General features: G+C 39.1%; 1 protein-coding gene across 6 annotated transcripts in view; it reads left to right on the top strand.

Annotated features, from left to right (window-relative positions):
• MID1 (midline 1) overlaps window positions 1–20456 on the top strand; it is a 346750-nt gene that overhangs the window by 229369 nt on the left and 96925 nt on the right. For all 6 annotated transcript variants that reach the window (XR_011434657.1, XR_011434656.1, XM_005613976.4 and 3 more), the window contains exon 2: window positions 410–1125. Coding sequence is in view for 4 of the 6 variants with exons in the window: in XM_005613976.4 (XP_005614033.1) it covers window positions 466–1125 (660 nt within the window). In the remaining 2 variants the exon portion in view is untranslated. The remainder of the gene's footprint in view (window positions 1–409; window positions 1126–20456) is intronic.

Below are 20456 nucleotides of genomic sequence, written 5' to 3'. Positions count from 1 at the left end.
TAAATTCAAAGTTATGAAAGACCATATAGTTCATTAATTAACGTTTCTACATTTTAATTTTCAGTGTAAGGTAAAACTTGGCTTTGACACAATAAGATTATTTGTGATTAGATACAAATTAGGGAAATTACAATTTCAGTACCTTGCCAGTTTGGAGTAAGACCTTTTAAAAAAATTGCTGCTTTCAGTAACTAGAACTTTGAGAAAATGTTAGCTGTTAGGCTGGCTTAGGATATTTTTCCCCCTCCTTATTTCCCCAGTGAATAGAAAGAGAGTTATTTGGAATGTACGTACACACATTTACCCTTCCATGACCTGTGTTTGAAATTATTCTGAGATGCATTCAAAGCTGACAGCTCCCCATGGCTGACCCCCTCGCGCCTAATCAAATCTTACGTTCTGTTTCCAGATAGCTGATCAGCTTCCTTGGATTTTGCTGATGACCCAGGAGAGCTTTGCCTGAAGATGGAAACACTGGAGTCGGAGCTGACCTGCCCTATTTGTCTGGAGCTCTTTGAGGACCCTCTCCTGCTACCTTGTGCACACAGCCTCTGCTTCAACTGCGCCCATCGCATCCTGGTGTCACACTGCGCCACCAACGAGTCCGTGGAGTCCATCACCGCCTTCCAGTGCCCCACCTGCCGACATGTCATCACACTCAGCCAGCGAGGTCTAGACGGGCTCAAGCGAAACGTCACCCTGCAGAACATCATCGACAGGTTTCAGAAAGCATCAGTGAGCGGGCCCAATTCCCCCAGCGAGACCCGCCGAGAGCGGGCATTCGACGCCAACACCATGACCTCCGCCGAGAAAGTCCTCTGCCAATTCTGTGACCAGGATCCTGCCCAGGACGCTGTGAAGACCTGTGTCACTTGCGAAGTGTCCTACTGTGATGAGTGCCTGAAAGCCACTCACCCGAACAAGAAGCCCTTTACAGGCCATCGTCTGATTGAGCCAATTCCGGACTCGCACATCCGGGGGCTGATGTGCCTGGAGCACGAGGATGAGAGGGTGAATATGTACTGCGTGACCGATGACCAGTTAATCTGTGCCTTGTGTAAACTGGTTGGGCGGCACCGAGACCATCAGGTGGCAGCTTTGAGTGAGCGCTATGACAAATTGAAGGTTAGTCCGATCCGCCTTAAGCCAACCCCTTTCTGCCAGCAAATGTCATGGAAATAAAAAGTGTATTCACTGCTAGCTACGTGGCAGGTGAAGGTTTTCTCTTCACCTTTGTTATCTGATTAGTTTTAGCATGTTTTTTGGCAGCCTATAAATGTTGCACAATAAGGGTATCTTGTAAAAGTTGACTGCTGCTTGTGATTTTAGCGTTGTCAAGGTGAGGGCGAATTCAAAAATCTGGATCATTTTCAATCCTTGCAGTTGGAAAGAGAGAGAGAGAGGGAGACAAGGGAAAGAGAGAGAACAAGAAGGAACAGCAGATAAAATCTGGCTTTGGGCATTTTTGAGGCATTTATTTTCCTCACTCATCAGGGAAAACTAATTTTACTTGCATTGTACCTGTATCTAGTTACCGCACAAACAAAAGAATAGAGGGAGAAATGCCTGGAGCAAATGTGGGATTTTAGAGGACATGTGACCTTTTATTCCTTGTGTAAATGATACCCAGCTTATTGGTGAACTAGAGCGCTCGGACCATCTCAGGTTTCACGAAAGAATTCCTTTCCGTGGAGGCTCTTTATTCAGTAAGGTTACAGGCAAGACTGTTTGAACTTCACTTTTACCATGAAATCATTAAACCTAACTCCAGCTTGGGGAATGATAATTAATATAACTATACGTCAAATTTTTAAAAATCACTCTCTAAATATGGATAGAATGCACCGGGGAAGAAATAAGCCATGTCTCCAGGTGTCTCTTCAATTTCAGGCGACGGTGGGTCTAATTATTGCAATCTCAGCCCAGGGAGTTTGCTCTGATAGTGAGATACTGTGTTCACCGGCTAATTTTAGATCACAAGACGCCAATTAAAAGGAAAGGAAGTATAAATTAAGAGCTTTGAGTAAATATATATATTGAAGCCCTTCCTCTCAGGAAAAACACACACCGTGGTGTTGAGCAAGCAGAAAGCGAATCACGTGATCAAGAGTATTAGCGCTCAGAACACTTCGTCCCTTCTCACAAATGGTTCCTATCACTTCTCCTCAGCGCTCATGGGTGGCTGGGTTTTCTGGGACCTCATAGTTTATTCTGTGATGCTGGGGTTAATGGACTACATCTGTTATTTGGTTTGGCTGTTTCTTGATATGCTAAGGAAAGGTGATGCGCTGAAGTGAACCCCTGCTTCCAAATGTCACTTGGGGAACAAAAACATCACCTGGGCAGCAGGCCTCACTCAAAGTGTCCAAGGACGACTGGTGGAAATCCGTCTTTAGACATGGAGAGGAAGTTAAGCCCGAGGATTTAGTGATCCAGACACGGGGAGACAGACACTGGCTGGTTTTCTAGTGTAGTGCACGGCAATAGCCAAAAACACACCTCCAAAGTTAATATTAGCAAGGCAATGTGTGTATGAATTGTGCTTCTAAAACAAATTCTTCAGAAATTGATATGGCTATCAAGTTTTAGAAAACAAGATGATCTCCCCCGCCTTTTTTGGTTGGGGACAGAATGTTTGGGATGATCGGATATAGGTCTTCTTATTTTCCGAAACGTAAACGTGCCAGATCGTCTTGTTCTTTATAAAACATTTCCTTTGGTTGGATTAACGCTGCCTTTTAATGATCAATTGTTAAAACACCACAATGATGCTCAATATTCAATAACTCTCAGACTTGATATTTAAACCTAGTCAAGTTCTGCTTATTACTTGTGTACTGTCACCAAGGAGTTATTAATTACTTACATAACATCTCCAAATTTATGAGGCGATACTGTCATGCTCCAGCCCTTTTTTGTAACGAAAATGAAACCCTTCAATTATGAGCCCTGCACACTCGTCTAATCAAGCCAGTGGGTTAGCAGTCGTTGATACTGTCACTGGGAGGGCCTGACAATTAGCGATGTAGTATATTTTACCTTCTAATTACAGAAAAATAAGCATATAAACAGTACCCAGTGCACCAAAACACATTTACAGCCGCTCAACAAAATATGCTTATGAGCATTTATTTATAGCCATTTCACGAAATGTGCTTATGAGCATTTAAACTAATAACATGCTAGCATAGCATGTTTGTTCTAAAACACGCCACTTATGTTAGAATAAAAAACTTAATAAGAATATATGACATTTGGGTGTCCGTGAGATTTCAGTTATCACATATTTATGAACATATGTCCTTCCTTGTTTTGTTTAAAACCTAAGTACAATATAAACATTGATTTTTGAAGAAAGTAATAGCATATTGAAAGGACCAAAACCAAGGAAGTGTATTTTTGTTAGTTATTACTTTGATCTGCAAAAGTAAATGTGTTCTATAAGTGTATTTTTCTGAGGCTGTAGCATCCCCTACAGAAGTGGCTTTGTGATGATGTGGAAACACAAAGCATGGAGAAGCGTGAGGATGCTTTCATTGATAAGACGATAGATTTGCCTTGCTTATTTGGATATGTGAGGACTCAGGTGCCTCCTGTTTGAAAATGTTTTTGTCCTTCTGTTAGTAACAGTCCATTATTTGAAGAGGGGAATTTTGCACTGATTAGGAAGAATAATTGTTTCTTGCAATAACTCTAAACTTTGGGGGACATTTTTACTCATATTGGGTTTCAATATACATGTGTTTATATAAAGAAGTGGAATATATTTTTGTACATCGCAACTTTTTTCTAGGCACAAAAGAAAAAGACATGAAAAATCCAATATGTAGAATTCATGCAGTAATCTAATCCTTTCAGAGGCAATGCATTGGGAAGCACTCGTAAAATATTGAAGCAAAGAGAAAATTAAACCAGCATTTCCTGAACTCTATTTTAAGATAAAAAAAGAAAAGTCTTCTTGCCAAATGCATAAGTCTCTAAATGGAGCACATCCTAGTGTAGACCTTTTTACATCATTTTAATTGAATTTTAAGAAGCCTCTCAGTCCTCCAGACTTGGATTAAAGGGTTGGTTTGCGAACCACATAACATATAAGAGAATTTAATATAATGCATTCCAGAGTTTTCAGGGAATTATAATGCAGTAATTCCTTTTTTCTGTTCTGTCATACAATGTTGGAGCTCTTGTTTCTTTTCTCTAGTTACACCTATAAAAATATACAAACTGAGAAAAATTGGCCTTTCCTTGCCCTTCAATTTCAGCATAACCTCACTTCAGGTTAGCTGAAGCTGAAGTTCCAAACCATTGTTTTGCTATTCTGACTCTAAGGGGTGGCTGAGGGAGTTCTTTTGTCTGAGGCCCATTTCAATGAATCATCCCATTGTGATTTTGTAATCCTTTGATAAAGGTTCCAGTTAAAGCTCAGTCTTCCTGTGTAGCCCTTCTCACCTGGAGGGGAAGACATGGGATTTCACTCTTGTGTTTCATTTGTAGATTGTAAGGTTCTATATTTTTGAAAGTTTTGTGCTTTATTTGCAATTAGGAACGTTGTAGGTAGATACTGAGCTCGACTTTTTTTTAGTTTTCCTTAGAATTTCTCTAAGTTATTTCTTCTTTGGAAATAGTAGCACATATGGTGCAGGTTCCAGTGAAAGGTATGTATGTGCGTGTGTGTGTGTTACATGCATGTAGTGGATAGAGGCTGCTACATCTTACAATGTGCAGAATGGACCTCCACCATATAGAATTATCTGGCCCTAAATATCAATACTACGCAGGTTGAGAAATCCCCAGCTGTGAAAAGAATTTAGTGTTTATCACTGTAGTAATTTGCTAGCACTGCCCTAAAAAAGGGCCGCAAACTAGGTGGCCTGAAAAACAGAAATTTATTGTCTCACAGTTCTAGAGGCTGGAAGTCTGAGATCAAGGTGTCAGCAGTGTTGATTCCTTCTGAAAACTGTGAGGGAAGGATGTGTTTCAGGTCTCTCTCCTTGGGTTGCAGTTGGCTGTTTTCTCCCTGTGTCTCTTCATATGGCATTTTCCCTGCGTGCTTGTCTTTTTGTCCAAATTTCTCCTTTTTATAAGGACACCAGTCATATTGGATTAAAGGCCCACTCTGCTCCAGTATGACCTTATCATAAATGATTCTATCTGCAAAGACCCTATTCCTAAATAGGGTCGCATTGTGAAGTATTGGGGTTAGGACTTCAATATAGGAATTGGGGAGGGGGGCAAATTCAGCCCGTAACAATCACTTACTCCAGTTATATACCTAGTTATCTAGTCAACTGAACATATGTTATGTCTCTGTCAAGGATTTAATCACCTTAAGTTAGGCAGAGACCTTTGGCTCACACTGCTCCATCACTCACCTAACACTGACCACAGGGTCTTACAGATAGTTCTCAATAAATACTTGTCAGTTGCTTCATTGATGATCACCTATTAACCCTACATGAAAGTTTAAATTAAATTCATAATAATATTGCAGATATTCATTCTTATATATGACAAAGTATTCTGTAAGATAATTTCTAAGTAAGATGAGTAGCCAGATATTATATTATATTTTATCCAACCGGACGTGAACCATTATTTTTGTCTATCTTATGTTTTGTTGACTTCAATTTAATGGGGTGAATTTTGATAAACTAGATCTCAGATGATTCTAGAACAATTCACATTTGTTTCATGCTATACTATGTAGTGGACACTTAATAGACCCATTACAACGATTACTTCGTTTATCCTCCCATCAACCATATCTGGCATATAGGTTTATTTGAGAGGTCATGAAAAAGTAAGTTAATATATGCTTAGTAAATGAAGGCACTTCAAGCAAACACTGCCCCCCTCCTTCATGGAGCTTATAGTCTAGTAGAGAATTCCAATAGGTAAATATTTTCTCTGTTGGTGGTAGAGGGAGGCACACCATGCCCAAAGCAGGGACACCAACCCCAGACTGAGAGATGGAGAAAGACTTCCTAGAAAAAGGACCATTACATCCGCCATTTGCAAGCCTTTTATTAAAAAACAATGTCGAATTACTAGATGTCTGTAGATTCCCTGGTATCAGTCGTTATTATCACATGACATCCATCGTGTAACCCTGTATGTTTTTTCAAACTAGTTCACAATAATTCCAGGCTAGATTTTAATCTAAAATGTAGATATACCTTGTGACATTTTGCCACATAATGCCATTGGGGTATGTGAGTAAGTCAGACATGTCTTCTAAAATATTTTAGTTATATGGGGTCTCACCAGTTCCAACTGGCCTCTTCCCAGTGCACTTCTGCTTGTGCTTATTTCACAGGGACATTTCTTTAGTCTGCACTATATATTTTTTTGAAGTTCCCATGTGATGAAAATATTGTTTCCAAATATTTGTAAAATATGTTAAACCTATATTTTAATTGTCTTAGTTTGGTACAAAAGATATTTATGGTATACAAAGTAAAAGAAAACATCTGTAAGGACATGTTTTTCAGAGTAAGCTGGAGACCACTCCCTTCTCTCTCCTTCTCACCTGTCTGCTCCCTCTGATCAGTCCCCTCTCCCCTCCTTCACCTGTGGAGAGGAATGTATTATTGCCTGATGATTTAGGATTATTGGAATCATTTTTGATAAGCTCAGAGAGTTCCGGAAAATGCACAGACAAGTGCACAAGCTATCTCTTAGTCATGTGGCTGTGTAAACAAATGTAATTCTTGGGCCTGTTGCTCAATGTTCCTGTGCCGCCTGTTACTCGTCTGTAAAACAGGGCTAATAATGTGCTTACTTACGTAGAGACTTGGGAGAACAAAATACAATGTTTCACATAAACCCTCAGCACAGGCTTTCCCTGTGGAGCGAGAGGAAGCCTGCAGTATGTTGGAACATAACAATGTATGTTAGAAACTGGCGGCAGAATGGGATGACGGTGAAGGTGTGGACTTTGGAGGTAGACTGCCTGCCAATTATTTTTTAACCACTGCTTGTATTATTTGTGTGTGAGATAAGGGTCCATGTTGTTTCTTTGATGTGTTTTGGGCAGAAGCACAACAATGAATAAACACTTGTTGATGGACGTGTGCAGAATTGATGGGTTAGAGGAGTGTTTCAGGATTCGTAGGAGGAAGAGATGACTCTGGTTTTGAGTCGACAAGAAACCTTGCTTCAGGGTGGTAGGATGTAAGCTGCCTTGACAGATCAGTGGATTATGCATCAAAGAAGAAGAGCGAGGTGTTCTTCGGGATTGAGGCCAGCAGAGACCTGTTGGCAGGAATCTGCAAAACAGCTTAGAAATTCTAGACAATGCTGGCTGGTGCGCAGGGTGCCTATTGAGGGGCCAGGAGAGAGAACGTTGGAAGAGTCATGTCGGGGGAAGATTTTGAGTCTTTGAATACCAGGTTAAGGGTTTGGGGCATTTTTACTCTTCTCTATAGGGGAACACTGAAGTAATTTTGTTTTTGAGAGAGAGGCTGATGTAATGTACATTTTTCTGAAGGTAAGGTCAAATGAGGATATCAGAGAGATTAGGGTTACTGTATCCACAGAAGAAATGGGAGGGGGAAAAGACATTCACATTTCTTTAGATTTTGTGCTATCTTTCTTAATTGGCAAAGTGAAACAGTGTCATAGGTCAAAACCCAGCACACTGTCAGCAGAAACATTCAAAGGTATGAGATTCAATGTCTTGCCCGTGAAGATTAAGAAGAAATAGAAGGTGTCATTGCTGATTGGGTCTTGGATCCAGGCATAAATGCAATTCTTTTCCTGCTTTCCTAGTGCAGTGACCCACTGGTGATGAGTGTGCTTATTTCTTCTGGCTTTTTGATGCACTATAAGGAGGATGCTGTTCAAACCTCTGCCTGCCTACTGTAAACCTAAGTAACGTTTTAGAGCCAGAAGCAACCTTGGAGCTCATGTTGTTTCATCCTCATTTTGTGCATGAGGAAATTAGGGCTGAGTGGTAAAAGGAGTTGCCCCAAATCACCTAGCGAGATACCTATGAACTAAGACTGGAACACGGTTCCCCCACGGTCCAGTTTGTTCTGTGTCTCTTCGGCTACTTTCTACTGCAGCTAACAGTGCCAGCATGGACAGCATTACCTTTCGAGTGGTCCAGTCATTTCTGAGGTTTCTTTTGAGGTTTTGAGACTAAACACAGTTATTTTATAGTGATTTTAAACACACACCTGTCCTGGCTGGAGGCCACCATCATGGGTATAGGATGATGCCTCTAGGGTCGCCAAAAAAGCTGCCTTAATATATTCCCAGGCCGAAATTTTCTACAGCTGAGCCAGCATGGGAAGGGCCAGACCTCGTGCCATGAGCTTGACTCACACAGATGGACCCAGATGACCTCAGGGACATCACAGAGGAAAGCAGATGCTCATGTGGAAACAAATGAATCGTAATTGCAGCTTAAATGGGCCCACTAATTTCCCTCTTAGGGTGATTTTTTCCTGAATAACTTAATATACAGATAAGTATTTAATTTTATTTGAATATGTAAAGTGAGTGAACATAAGTAAGGAGTATGTATTTGTGCATGGTATTTGAATTTAAGTTGAAAAATTTTGAAAGAACACAATTTGTCTTGACCAGTTACAAAGTTAAAGCTAGTACAATTGCTGAAATTGCCTTAACTAAATATTTCATTTTTTTAAGATGACAATCAAAATTCTCTTTCATTCTATGCCATTGACAAATCATAAATTAGATTATTCTTAGAAAGACTGGTAAACTTTTCGACACTAGATAGGTAAATAATTAAGAAGAGGACATGAGTAGCTTGAGAAAGTGAATGTGGCTAAAGATTTGGGTTATTCTCAGTATATGATGCAAGCATTCTGGAAAAATCTGACAAAACTGCATTTATAAAATCCACTGAAAACTTATCAACGTATGTTTTGGACTTTTGAGCATTGTACTTAAGGTCTTTGCATACCTGTAAGGATAGTTTTTAAGCTGACAGAGGAAAACACATTTTGCATTTCTCATCAAAAAAGAAAAATGCTTGTAAAGTGCCTTGCACTGTGATTGGCACATAGTAAGCGTTCCACGAACATGAGGTATTATTATATCTGGGCATTTACTGTTACAATAAAGGCTTCACTGGTGTAATCCAATCGTGGATTTCCTGACAGTATCATAAATTACTCAGTGGTTATAGGGTTGATTTGTGTTTCTGGCTGACATGGGAAACTTTGAACAACCCTCAGGGGAATTATAATTGGGTGGAAACTTTGATTTGTCCTTCTTTCTAAACCAAGTTATGTAGTAAAATGGACTTTTAAGAAGCAGTGAGTGGTGGACTGAAAGAAATGGCTTTAAAAACAAGCACCATTTTGAAGTCTATGGGAGACGAGCTAGTCTTTCGTGTTCCTGGTTTATCTGATGGAATCAACACCAAAGATGTTGATGGCGGACTGTTTCCTAGGAAAGAGAAGCTGGCATTTGGGTTTATGCCATGACTGTCACATTTAGACACATATAGACAGATGAGACAAATAGAGTTAACATGACACGCAGACAGCCTCGACCAATCACAGGCTCAGTCAGCCAGTTTTCTTTTTTTATTGTAGATTGCCTTTGGTTTGTGAGTGAAGGATGGAGCAAGCTGGCCTTGGGCTGTGTGTTAGCAGCTGTCTCCCTTAGAATAGGAAGAGGAGGGGTTTCAATATTTGGTTAGGGCTGGAGGAGGAAGAAAGCTCTAAAGTGAAGGAGCTTGCTGCAGGAGAAGGCTTCCAGCCCTTCCCTGGTTGTGGTCCTGGGGTGTCTTGCTCTCCGTGCTCTCTTCTGTGCCGTTAGGATAGAATGTATAGAACAGTAGTGTTATCGTCTACTTCCTCCTTTATATCTCCTTTACTGTTTATTGGGGGGAAATCAAGAAGATAATGGTTTTTATTCACATTGGGATAAACTAGGTTCTTATTATTGAAACAACATGGAAATCATGAAAAGCTTCTAACCTCTTTGTGCCTTTATAAATGGTCTTTTTCCCATCTGGTTTATCAAATCTTGCTTTTTTTAAAGAAAGAAAAGAACCTTTATTTTTTCACCCAAAGAATATTTGTGTGTAGCTAATGAGATAAGCACTGGGTAAACACTGGGAATGCAGAAATGAATCACAAAGATAATTTGTTGCTTCTATGGTCTAGATGTAATTATAAACTATGATAAGAGTGTATAAAAGGGCTATGAAAAGAGTTCCATGAAACTCAATCCATAAGATAGTTTTTAATATGAAGAATAGTCAAAAATTGCTGACTTAGGTGTTGCTATCTGGAAATTGCCTAATTCCAAAAGACGAAGTGAAAACACATTTCAATGTAAAGCAACGTTCAGAGAGGACAAACAGTGACATTCACACTGTGCCCTCCTTTGGAGTGGCAGATAAGGGCAAAATATGAGGGTTTCAATCCATGATAGAATCCGGACCAGACCCTTTCTTACTAAAGGTCTACTGTTCACAGGCTGGACTCTTCTCACGTGCTTTCCTCAGAGGTCTCCATTTCCTTCCTGAACAGGGCTAATAGGTCAGGTAAATATGCAGGCTCAGAAGCAGTTTATGTCATTTCCACTCTGAAAGGACCCATCTCTAGGAAGACTTTGTGAGAGGCAACTGGAGGAAGTGCTATTGTGTTGCCAAGCCAGCTGGTGGGCTTGCTTTATCTGTTACGGAATTTTTACAAACTTAGACGTTAGGATAAATATCCTGGCCCGGTAGAGAGGTTTATTTCTCCCTCCTTTGACCTTTGACATGACTGTCCGGAGCTCAGTTGCTCTTGGTTGGCAACGTCAGATTTAAGGCTGAGAGGAATAAAATGGGCAGGCTTTCAGACTCATGCTTAGCATGATCTGTTGCTCCCAGGAGACCTAAGGTACCCTTACAAACCCCACTCAAGGAGCGCGGAGGGAGCTGCTTTTCTTGCCTCTGGATTGCTGAATCAAGCTTTCGAGGGTCCCAGCAAACAAGGGTGTCACCCGTTTACAGTGTTAAGTCCGTTAAGTGAAGTGCTTCCAGTTTCTCCTTTATTCTAGAAATTCATCTGAAAATGTATTAGGCAAGGCCATCATGCTGCCTCCATACCTCTAGAAAAAAGTCTTGTAGGCCAGGGCTGGGTGGTGGTGGTGGTGGTGGTGGTGGGAGTTATCATTCAAGATGCTGCTTTAACTTGTTTTGAGATGTGGTTCAATGATGTTTGTTAATTCAACACCGAGAACCAGCTATTACCAAGAGTAATAACTAACATTTGTAAATCTCCAGATTGACAGTTTGCAAAGCACCTTCAAGTATTATTTGATCCTTGGAACAATCATGTATCTCCTGCAAAAATATGGGAATGATAACACCTGCTCATTAGGGATCTTGGGAGGATTAAATGAGATAATATAGGTCCAAGTGTCTAGCCCAGCATCTAGTGGGTGGGAGCAGCTCGGTAAATAGGAACCTTCTTAACCATGTGGAACATGAGGCCACAGGAAATTAAATAGTGTAACTATGGTTAAAAAAAGTTTGGGGGCTCAGACCCAGGGATCCCATCTTGCCCCTAACTAATCATTGCCTATGATTAAGGCAGAAAGAACTATGGCCCAAACATACCACCCTTCAAAAAATTATTGGGAAGGAAAAAAAGCTTGGGTGATGGAGAGACGAAGTGCTTTTGCCTTAACTTTTGACACAAGGGTTCCTGGACTGAGCAAAGAAGTTTCCTTTAAAGTGGTGACTCTGATCGAAGAGGATCTATTTTCTGTTCTAATATAAATAAAGAAGTAAAAATACAAAGTTGGAATATGGAAATCCGTGTGGGATAATTTTTATTTACTTACAGTAATGTTGAATTATTTAATATTCATCAGCTGCTCTGTACGTAAGCATTAAATGAAGGAATGGATGAATCTCTGGTGATCCCCAAATTCATTTCATCACTTGAAATGTGATTATTTATTTGCCCTGGTTAAATATGTGAATTTAGAGTCTTGGTCTGTGAGTTTGAGATTTCAGATCTCTTAAGAGACTTAAATGAGTTGTTATTCATATTTAGTTATTCTTGGCAAAGCATGGCTACAAATAAAAATGGTTACCATGTGTTAGTCAATAACAAAACTTTTTGGTCTGTTAGCCAACCCTCTTTCTAGGATTGTTTATCAGTCAGAAGTGTAGGTTTAAATTAGTTTCTTAGACCAGAGCATCTCAAACATGAATGTACACGAGAACCACTTGGGGGTCTTGTTTAGAGGCAGATTCTGATTCAGCAGGTCTAAGACGAGTCTGGAGTGCCCTGGCCTTGCCGTTTTAGACTTGTGTGAACTTAGGTTAAGGAAAAAAAACAAAACTAAGTTCTCTAAGCCTCATTTGCTCGTCGCTAAGACAGAGGTAATAATTCAGGATTAAACCTTGCAGTGTTTGGCCTTTGGAGCGCCTTGGACAAAGGCTAGTGGCTCCTCTCTGTCACTCTTGTTATTCCCGGAAGTCTTCCGTCTTCCCCTCTTTATTCCAAATTTTACGCCTTTTCTGTAGTTATAGAGACAATATAGGTTCTTCTAAGAAGTCAGACAATATGGTTTTTATAAATAAAAGTGCATAATCTCCTTCCTCAATCCTTTCATCCCTTCCTCTACTAACTCCAGAATATTCTTAAAGGACCAACTCTAGACTCACCGAAGACTACTCTTGTTTCGCTTTTCATAAGGTTCTCTAATCTCAGACATTCCCTATTGTCTTTACCACCCCTTCATAAGTAGATAGCATTCCATATTATTTTATAAACATTCTTGGGGCACAAGCTTTCCCGCCCCAACCACTTGCAAGCCCAGTGTCTGTATTTTCTAGTTCTTTTGTAACTGATTACTCATTTTTCAATGAGTAGAGTATTTTAAAAAGCTACAAGGTATTTTATCAGTAGTAAATACTTGTTGAAACAAACGGAACAGCCTATAATAATTTAATCAGATTATAGTCTCTACTGTGTCGGTAGAATTTGCCCATCAGATAAAAAAGGAAAACCATGGCCCACCAGCCATTCTTTGGAATTTTGAATAGATAAGCAAGTAAAATATTGCTTTTCAGGTCTCTGCATTCATTTCTGAATCTCCAAATTGCTCCTCAATGATTTCTTTTGAGAAAGTATTATAAAGAGACCATTTGATTTTTTAAAACTTTAGTTCAGGCAGAGGTGATAAAATATTTGTCATTCACAAGGGGTAGGAGAAAATAATACTATATACATTTTTTTTTAAAGATTGGCACCTGAGCTAACAACTGTTACCAATCTTTTTTTTTTCTGCTTTTTCCTCCCCAAATCCCCCCAGTACATAGTTGTATATTCTAGTTGTGGGTCTTTCTAGTTGTGGCACGTGGGACGCCGCCTCAACGTGGCCTGATGAGTGGTGCCATGTCCGCGCTCAGGATCCAAACCAGCGAAACCCTGGGCCGCTGAAGTGGAGTGCGGGAACTTAACCACTCGGCTACGGGGCCGGCCTCTACATATATATTTTTGTATATGTATTTTGTTCCCTGCTGCCTCAGAACAGAGTTATCTTTAATTCCACTTAGAGGCAAGATGATAAAGAATCTTGAAGAGACCTTAGGGGGTAAACTTAACAGTACACAATTCTTTATTGTGACAACTTGAGAGGGGAGGGGGCTGATCTGGCATCTAGAGGATCAAGGTCAGGGATGCTGCTATACATCCTAAATGCTGAACAGCTCCCATGGCAGAAAATCATCTGGCCCCAAATGTCACTGGTGGGGTCACCCTGAATTGAACCAAACTGTCTTGGCCAGCAACACAAGGGAGATGCTCAGTTTCACTCTTGGAGGCATTTACCTGTTTGTTTGACCTTCAAAACCCTTGCAGAATCTCCCTCCTGCCATCTGTGGACGCCCTGAGTGGCAGGCTGGCAGCCACCCCAAGGCTCTGTTCACGGCAGGCTTCTTCCACCTCAGGCCCCCAGCCTGTCTTGAGCAGTCTGGGCCTGCACATGCCGTCCTTCGGGCTGTTTCAGCAATATTTAAACCTCCAAAGGCTTATTAAATATTCTTTAATCCCTTCCCAAAACATGATTTAGGTGCATTTGATATTATCTGCTATCCCCCAGATTTCCTAGTTCTTGCTGCTTATGTTCAAGACTACCTTCCAGGTGTAGCTGTCTGTCTCAGAGACAGCCTGGGGCTTTCTACCAAGTGGGAAGTCTGCAGAGAACAGGCTGGCAGCAGGGATTTTCACCCAAATGGCTTATATTTGATGTATAATAGTTTTAATTGTGATATATTCAAAGTGAATTATTTTCGTAGATCAAAAGTTACTCATTAAATCTGTTAGACTATTTTAAATCTGTCTTCCGAAGGAACCATTTATATTTATATAGCTCTCCATCTTTATCTGCGCAAAACTGTAGATTCGAAACTCCTGAAGTCGGGGACTTGGAATGGCATAAATCAAATGTGAGTCTTCAATGATGAGACCGAAGTTATTTAGGCATAATTTCCAAGTGCTTGTTCCTGCAGGCAGATACTATTTATTTCACAAGAGGTTCATGTCAGGAAAGCCCTGAGCTGGAAGGGCCTTTGTCATTGTCTAGTGCAATGGTTCTTGTCCTGGCTGCACACAGAGCACCTTGAGCAGGGGCCCAGCCCAGGGGAACAAGATCCTCTGGGGTGCAGCTCAGGCCCTGAGATTTTCCCAAAACTCCCCAAGTGATTCTAATGTGCAAACTTGGTTGAAAAACTTTAATCTTGACCAACCTCTCAATTACAAATGGGGAAACTGAGGCCCAAATTAATTCACAAAGGCAGGAATTAGCAAACGTTGTAAAAGCCAGTTACTAAATATTATCAACTTTGCAGGCCATGTGGTTTCTGTCGGAACTGCTCAACTCTGCCCTAGTGTGAAAGCAGCCACAGATGATACATAAGCAAATGGGCGTGGCTGTGTGCCAATGATGCTATAAAAACAGTTGACTGACTGATCTGGCCTTCAGGCCATAGTTTGCCAGCCCCTGGTTTAGGTCTCACAACTGGTTAATGGAAACCCATATGCTAAACCACAAATATCCCAGCCTTCAGTAAATGTTCTCCAACTTGGTGCAGTCTTCTTGTTTGAGGCAGTGTCTGTAACATACTGTTTCTGTAGAAGTTGAGTAAATACCTTTATGTAAGTTAAGACAAGCATCTTAGTGTAGAGCACAGTCTAGAGCACAGAAATTTTCATTATCTGTGTTCTTATGAGAGGTCTTCGTTGTGAAGATGTTTATCGAATTTAAGATGCTAATAATCACAATGTCTCTGTTCTACTAAAGTAATAAGTGAGTCAATACTATTTCTATCCAAGAGATTTTTTCAACTGGAAAGTCAGAAAATAAGATGATGTGATCAGATCACCAAAGCCAGAAGGAAAAAAAGAGCATTCTGCTAAGGAAAATGAGATCTGATTTTCTTTTCAAGCAAGAAGAAATCAGTTGTAAATCTCTAATTCTTTATCATTATGCTGATGACCCATAAGGGAGTATTTTATTCAGATTTATTTTGAATAAATCTGAGCAAATTTGAATATTATATCTAATAACTAGAGATGCCTCCTAAGAGTCTTTGGGAGTGACCATGGAGTAAGGCCAAGGTGGTGGAAATGAAGCCATCGCAATTAATATGAAGAGTTATGTGGTTGGTTCTTATGACAGTTTTGGTCCTTTTCACTGTTTGTGTAGCCCTTCTCCAAAATACTCTCATAAAAGCATTTCTTGAAGGTTAAAAGGCCATTGAATCTGGCCATTTTCCTTGGAGATTGATTTATCTATATTTGGTAGTTACCTATATAACTATATTTTTCAGAGAAGGTGACTATCTCTTCCATTTTGTGTCTAAATAATATATTCGATAAAAGTGTTTCCTGTACTGAAAAAATTACTGTGATATTTACAATGATAAAATAGCTTTCTGTCAATGATTTCGCTAAATGGATAAACGATAGAGATGGTGAAACAAAATCAAATTTGTTTCCACAGGAAGTATCCTTTATCCATCTCTATGATCCTCCTCTTGATGTTGCCCTCCCCCCATGATGTTCCTCTCTATGCTGTCCCACAGATGTGAGGACACTTTGCTCGAGGCTCAGGGAGGGTCATTTTTCCAATGCTGTTGAGAGCCATAGAAAATGTTGTGAAAATAGGTCTGTTTGTTTCACACTATCATTGAGCAAACAGCTATAAAGAAGACAGAGTGTGGTCATTAAATGCCACTAAACCTTTGATGATTTATAGTTGCTGAGGTTCAAATAATTTTCATGAAACAAAAACAAAACATTTCAGAACTTGTTTTTTTTCCAAAATTGAGGCAATTATTTTTCATTTTGCTATTTATAAATGTTGATTTGTTTTGGGGTTTTTTTTGCTGTTACTGCTTAAAGAATAATTGCTACCTTAAAATATTTTTAAAAGTTTTCCTAAGTAATGAACTCCATGCAATAAAAGACAGCAAGCAGAAGATGTAATGCCAGAACATTTCAGGCATGCCCAAAACATCACGGCAGGATGGAGGAAGCAACCTCATGGGGCCTTGCCATTTATCTTGTAAAGTCTTCAACTACCATTGGAAGTCCCTGTACTAATAGGACATACTAATTGTTGGGGAGCTCCATTTAAAATACATTGGCAATATTCAACATTTTTTAAAAGTTCTAGAAATCTAAACTATATGCTTATTCAAATATATTATTTATTTACTCCAGCAGCCAATACTACCAAACAAAATGAAAGAAGAAAAAAATAAAATATAAATATGATAATTATGACCACTATAAACCGAGAAACAAAAGTTTTTAAAACGCAACAAACAAAACAACCTCAGACTTATTTTTGAGCATTAAAGTAGCATTATTTAGAACATGTTTCTTTCTCTGCTCCCCGTTCCTTCATTCAGAAATAATCTTGTTACCATAGGCACACATCCCATTTTGAAGATGTTTAACAGAGGCCTTTTCCTACCTCTTAATTTTGTGGCCTGAATATTGGTGTGACTTTCATCTTTTTGGCAGGCAAAGGGATTGCCAGATGCACTGAAAGAAAATGAGCCTTTCTATGACTGTAGACTAAGCAGAGTGCAGAACAATATTTTATTTCTTATTTCAGTCATGTATGATAAAAAACACAGGCTTCCAAAGTTACCTTCAGAGTTTGTCAGCCTGTATCATGATACCTACTATGTGTTGAAAGTCTCATTCATCTATGCTCAAGACTCCACATTTTTAAATGAAGAAAGGCTAGAACTTTCCATAGTGTTCTCTACCTTGAGTTTCACAAACACGCTTATATCCAGATACTCTTTCTTGTTAAAATCGTGAAGTCAGTCAAGATATACATATGTAATGATCTAAAACTTAACTTGAAAGGAAGCAGCCTATATTTCCACAAAATAGAGTTTATACTTATGTTCCATTTTTACTATATAGGGTAGCACCATCTTTCGCTTGGTCTGAGTTCGTCTGGTTAGCCTTTCCTTACAAATTTGAATCCAAACCTTCATTGGGCTAAATAGATCTTCCTGTAATTGACAGAGATCTAAACACTAACCCCTAATGAAAGTTTGGGAGAAACCTGTGGTATTAAAGGGGTGATGACATGGAATTCTATGTATATTTCTACTCTTAAGTTGGATTCAGTCCTATTATTGTTTATCAAACTCTAAATTAGTTCAGTGGCCCAGAGTTGGTTTTACTTAGAGTGAGTTGGATGTTAAAATGGAGCAATATTTCCCTTCTTCTGAAAAGTCTTCTGATAAAGGTTACAATTCATGGTAGAAAAGCATTTGCCAAATAAGGGTCTTTTAATTAAGTCCTGATAAGCAGTTCCAAGCATGCCTTTTCCCAGAAGAGGTCTTTCTACATGGTGCAATTAATGTTGACTGAAATTTAGAATCCTCTTGCTTCTAACCAGTATCACTTAGATGAAGAATCTTGCTTATTTGCTTTTCTCCTGTAAGTGTGTAACCTTGGAAATTCCAACCTTCCGTTTGAAGCACTGACTCTCCTTGGCATCTCAATTTGTCAAGCTAGCGTAGCATATTGCAGTCATAACAGTCATTTTCTGGAGATGTTACAAGGGAGCAAAAAAATGAATGAATGAGTTGACTTTTTAGAGAATGATGCCGTAAGAATCAAGACATAAATCTACTCTAGAAGTTAGATGTGCAGGGAGAAGAGAACAGGCTTTGGAATCAAATGGAGCTGTACTGGGAGTCCCAGCTCCAGCATTTACTAGCTGTGTGAACTTGGGAAAGTGATGCTGCCTAAGTACGTTTCTCCATCAATAAAGATCCAGGGTAATAATACATTCCTTCTAGCATTATTAAGTGGACTAGAGATAAAATATGCAAAATATTTGGCACATAGTATATGTTTAATAGATGGAGCTGCTGTTATTACTACTACTACTTCTGCTATGGCTGCTACTACTACTAATCTACTATTAATATTACCATTACTATTATGACTCCTACTGAGTGAGGAGGGCTGTGTGGAAAGAGATGAGTCATTACCTCATCCTAGCTCACTTTCCAGCTGGGACAGGAGAATGACCAAGTGCTTTGGAATCAGATAAACTTGAGAGTAACTTGTGGAGAATGATAGGACCATAGAGGATATAAGAACCTGAGTATGTTCCCAATGCTGAGTTTGTGTGGCTATGAAAATTGTTTTTCTGAAATCGAATATTGTCAAAGATGTTGAGATTTATCTCATGGTCGATATTTGATCTTTTGAAACTGACAAATACTTAACACACTTCAAATTGCATTAGAAGTATATAGGCTTTGTTGTGTGGATGTTGTGAACATGTCTATACCAGCAAGTGTGTCATATGAGGAAGATTATTATACGTTTGGTACATGGTAGTTGAATTAAGACTTCTACTTAATGAGCTGCAATTGAATTGCACTAAAAATTCTTTTTTTTAATCCAAAAGAAAAGTAAATTCAAATTTAATTATGATGGTGCCTTCCAATGTGACATGGTTGGAGTATCTTTGAAATGTTTTGTGTTTGAAGTAGAATGGAATGAAGTACTTCAGTTACTCCCACCACCAATGTCCGTACATATTCCAATCAATTCAAACATCTATTGATGCTACTCAGTCTTCAAGTGAGGAGACACTAAGATTAGCACAAATATACCTTTGTTATTAAGGAGGTTACTATCCAATAAACTTGGCTGCTATATTTAATCTGTGATCATTTTTAAAATGATTCTTGAATGAAAGAAAGTATTTAGAGCAGCAAAGGTTCAAGTTTAATCCTTTATTCTTCAGCTTTTTGTTTAGACACTATTTCTGATGTTAATTACCTCATTAATTAAGTCTTAAATTCCCCACCCCAGCCCTCATCATGATTCTTTCATTTCTTACAACTGGCAGACATTGGTAAATAATGAACTACAACATTTTTTAAGGTCTTGAGCATTTATTCCAACAGCACAAATACCCTATGGGGACATTGTATACACTAGTAGCAATGAACAAATGTTTTTTTATTTTTATAATTGTTTTGGAAAACCATATGAATGCCAAAGACAGCATACACATGGTCAATTTGGATTCATCCCAGCCTTTTAAGAAATCTGCAAAACACATTAACAGTTGTAATGTATACAGTTGAGGGTTTTGTTGTTGTTGTTGTTGTTAACATGCCCTCCAGCTGTACATTTGTAATGTTTAATTTAGATGAAAATTCTATGAAGGATTTAATTGATATGATCCAGAAGTTTGTTAACCATTTTAAATGGCCATTGGTTTTGCCAGATTCCATTTTATGCCATGAGAACATTGCCCACACTAAGTTCTATTAGTGGTGATAAAACCCCCGATAAATGTGACTCTTAAGTCAAATGGTAAAATGGCTGCCTGGAAATAAATGAACCATAGTCCTGGGGAGTCTGATTAGGCCTAGATAATCTGGTAGAAATACCTAGCTATGGAGGGTCTCAAACGTCTTCGAAGTAGGGTGTTTCTCTCTTAAAGCCCTTACCCTCCCAGCCACCTCCCACATTCCTCTATCTGACTCTTCATTCATTCTACCTGTGCTCAGAAAATTCACACTTGAGACTTTTATTTTGTGATTTGAACTAGTTTTTGCAATTTCCCTTTTCATTTTTGGGATGCTTCTTAAAATGGACACTAAACTACAATTCCAGGCTTATGTGTTTAGGAGATACTATACTGCAAAATGCAATTATGTGAAACTGCTTTAGTGTCCTGATATTTAAACCATCATTGTACTTTAGGAATAAAGGAAGGAAAATGCCTATCAATTGACAATAACTTCTTGCTCTTCAGTCATGATATATATAATTGATTGTCAAAGGCAGTGGCACCCACATAGCCTGCTTAGACTACATTGAAATATATTTTCTTCAGATTCAAGTTTTGAAGGTAGTGATTTCAGATATTGAGAAGTTGTAATAACCAGCTGTGAATTACTG

Source organism: Equus caballus, chromosome X, assembly GCF_041296265.1.
Source record: "Equus caballus isolate H_3958 breed thoroughbred chromosome X, TB-T2T, whole genome shotgun sequence".
Lineage (NCBI taxonomy): Eukaryota > Metazoa > Chordata > Mammalia > Perissodactyla > Equidae > Equus > Equus caballus.
This window is presented reverse-complemented; position numbering and strand designations above follow the sequence as displayed.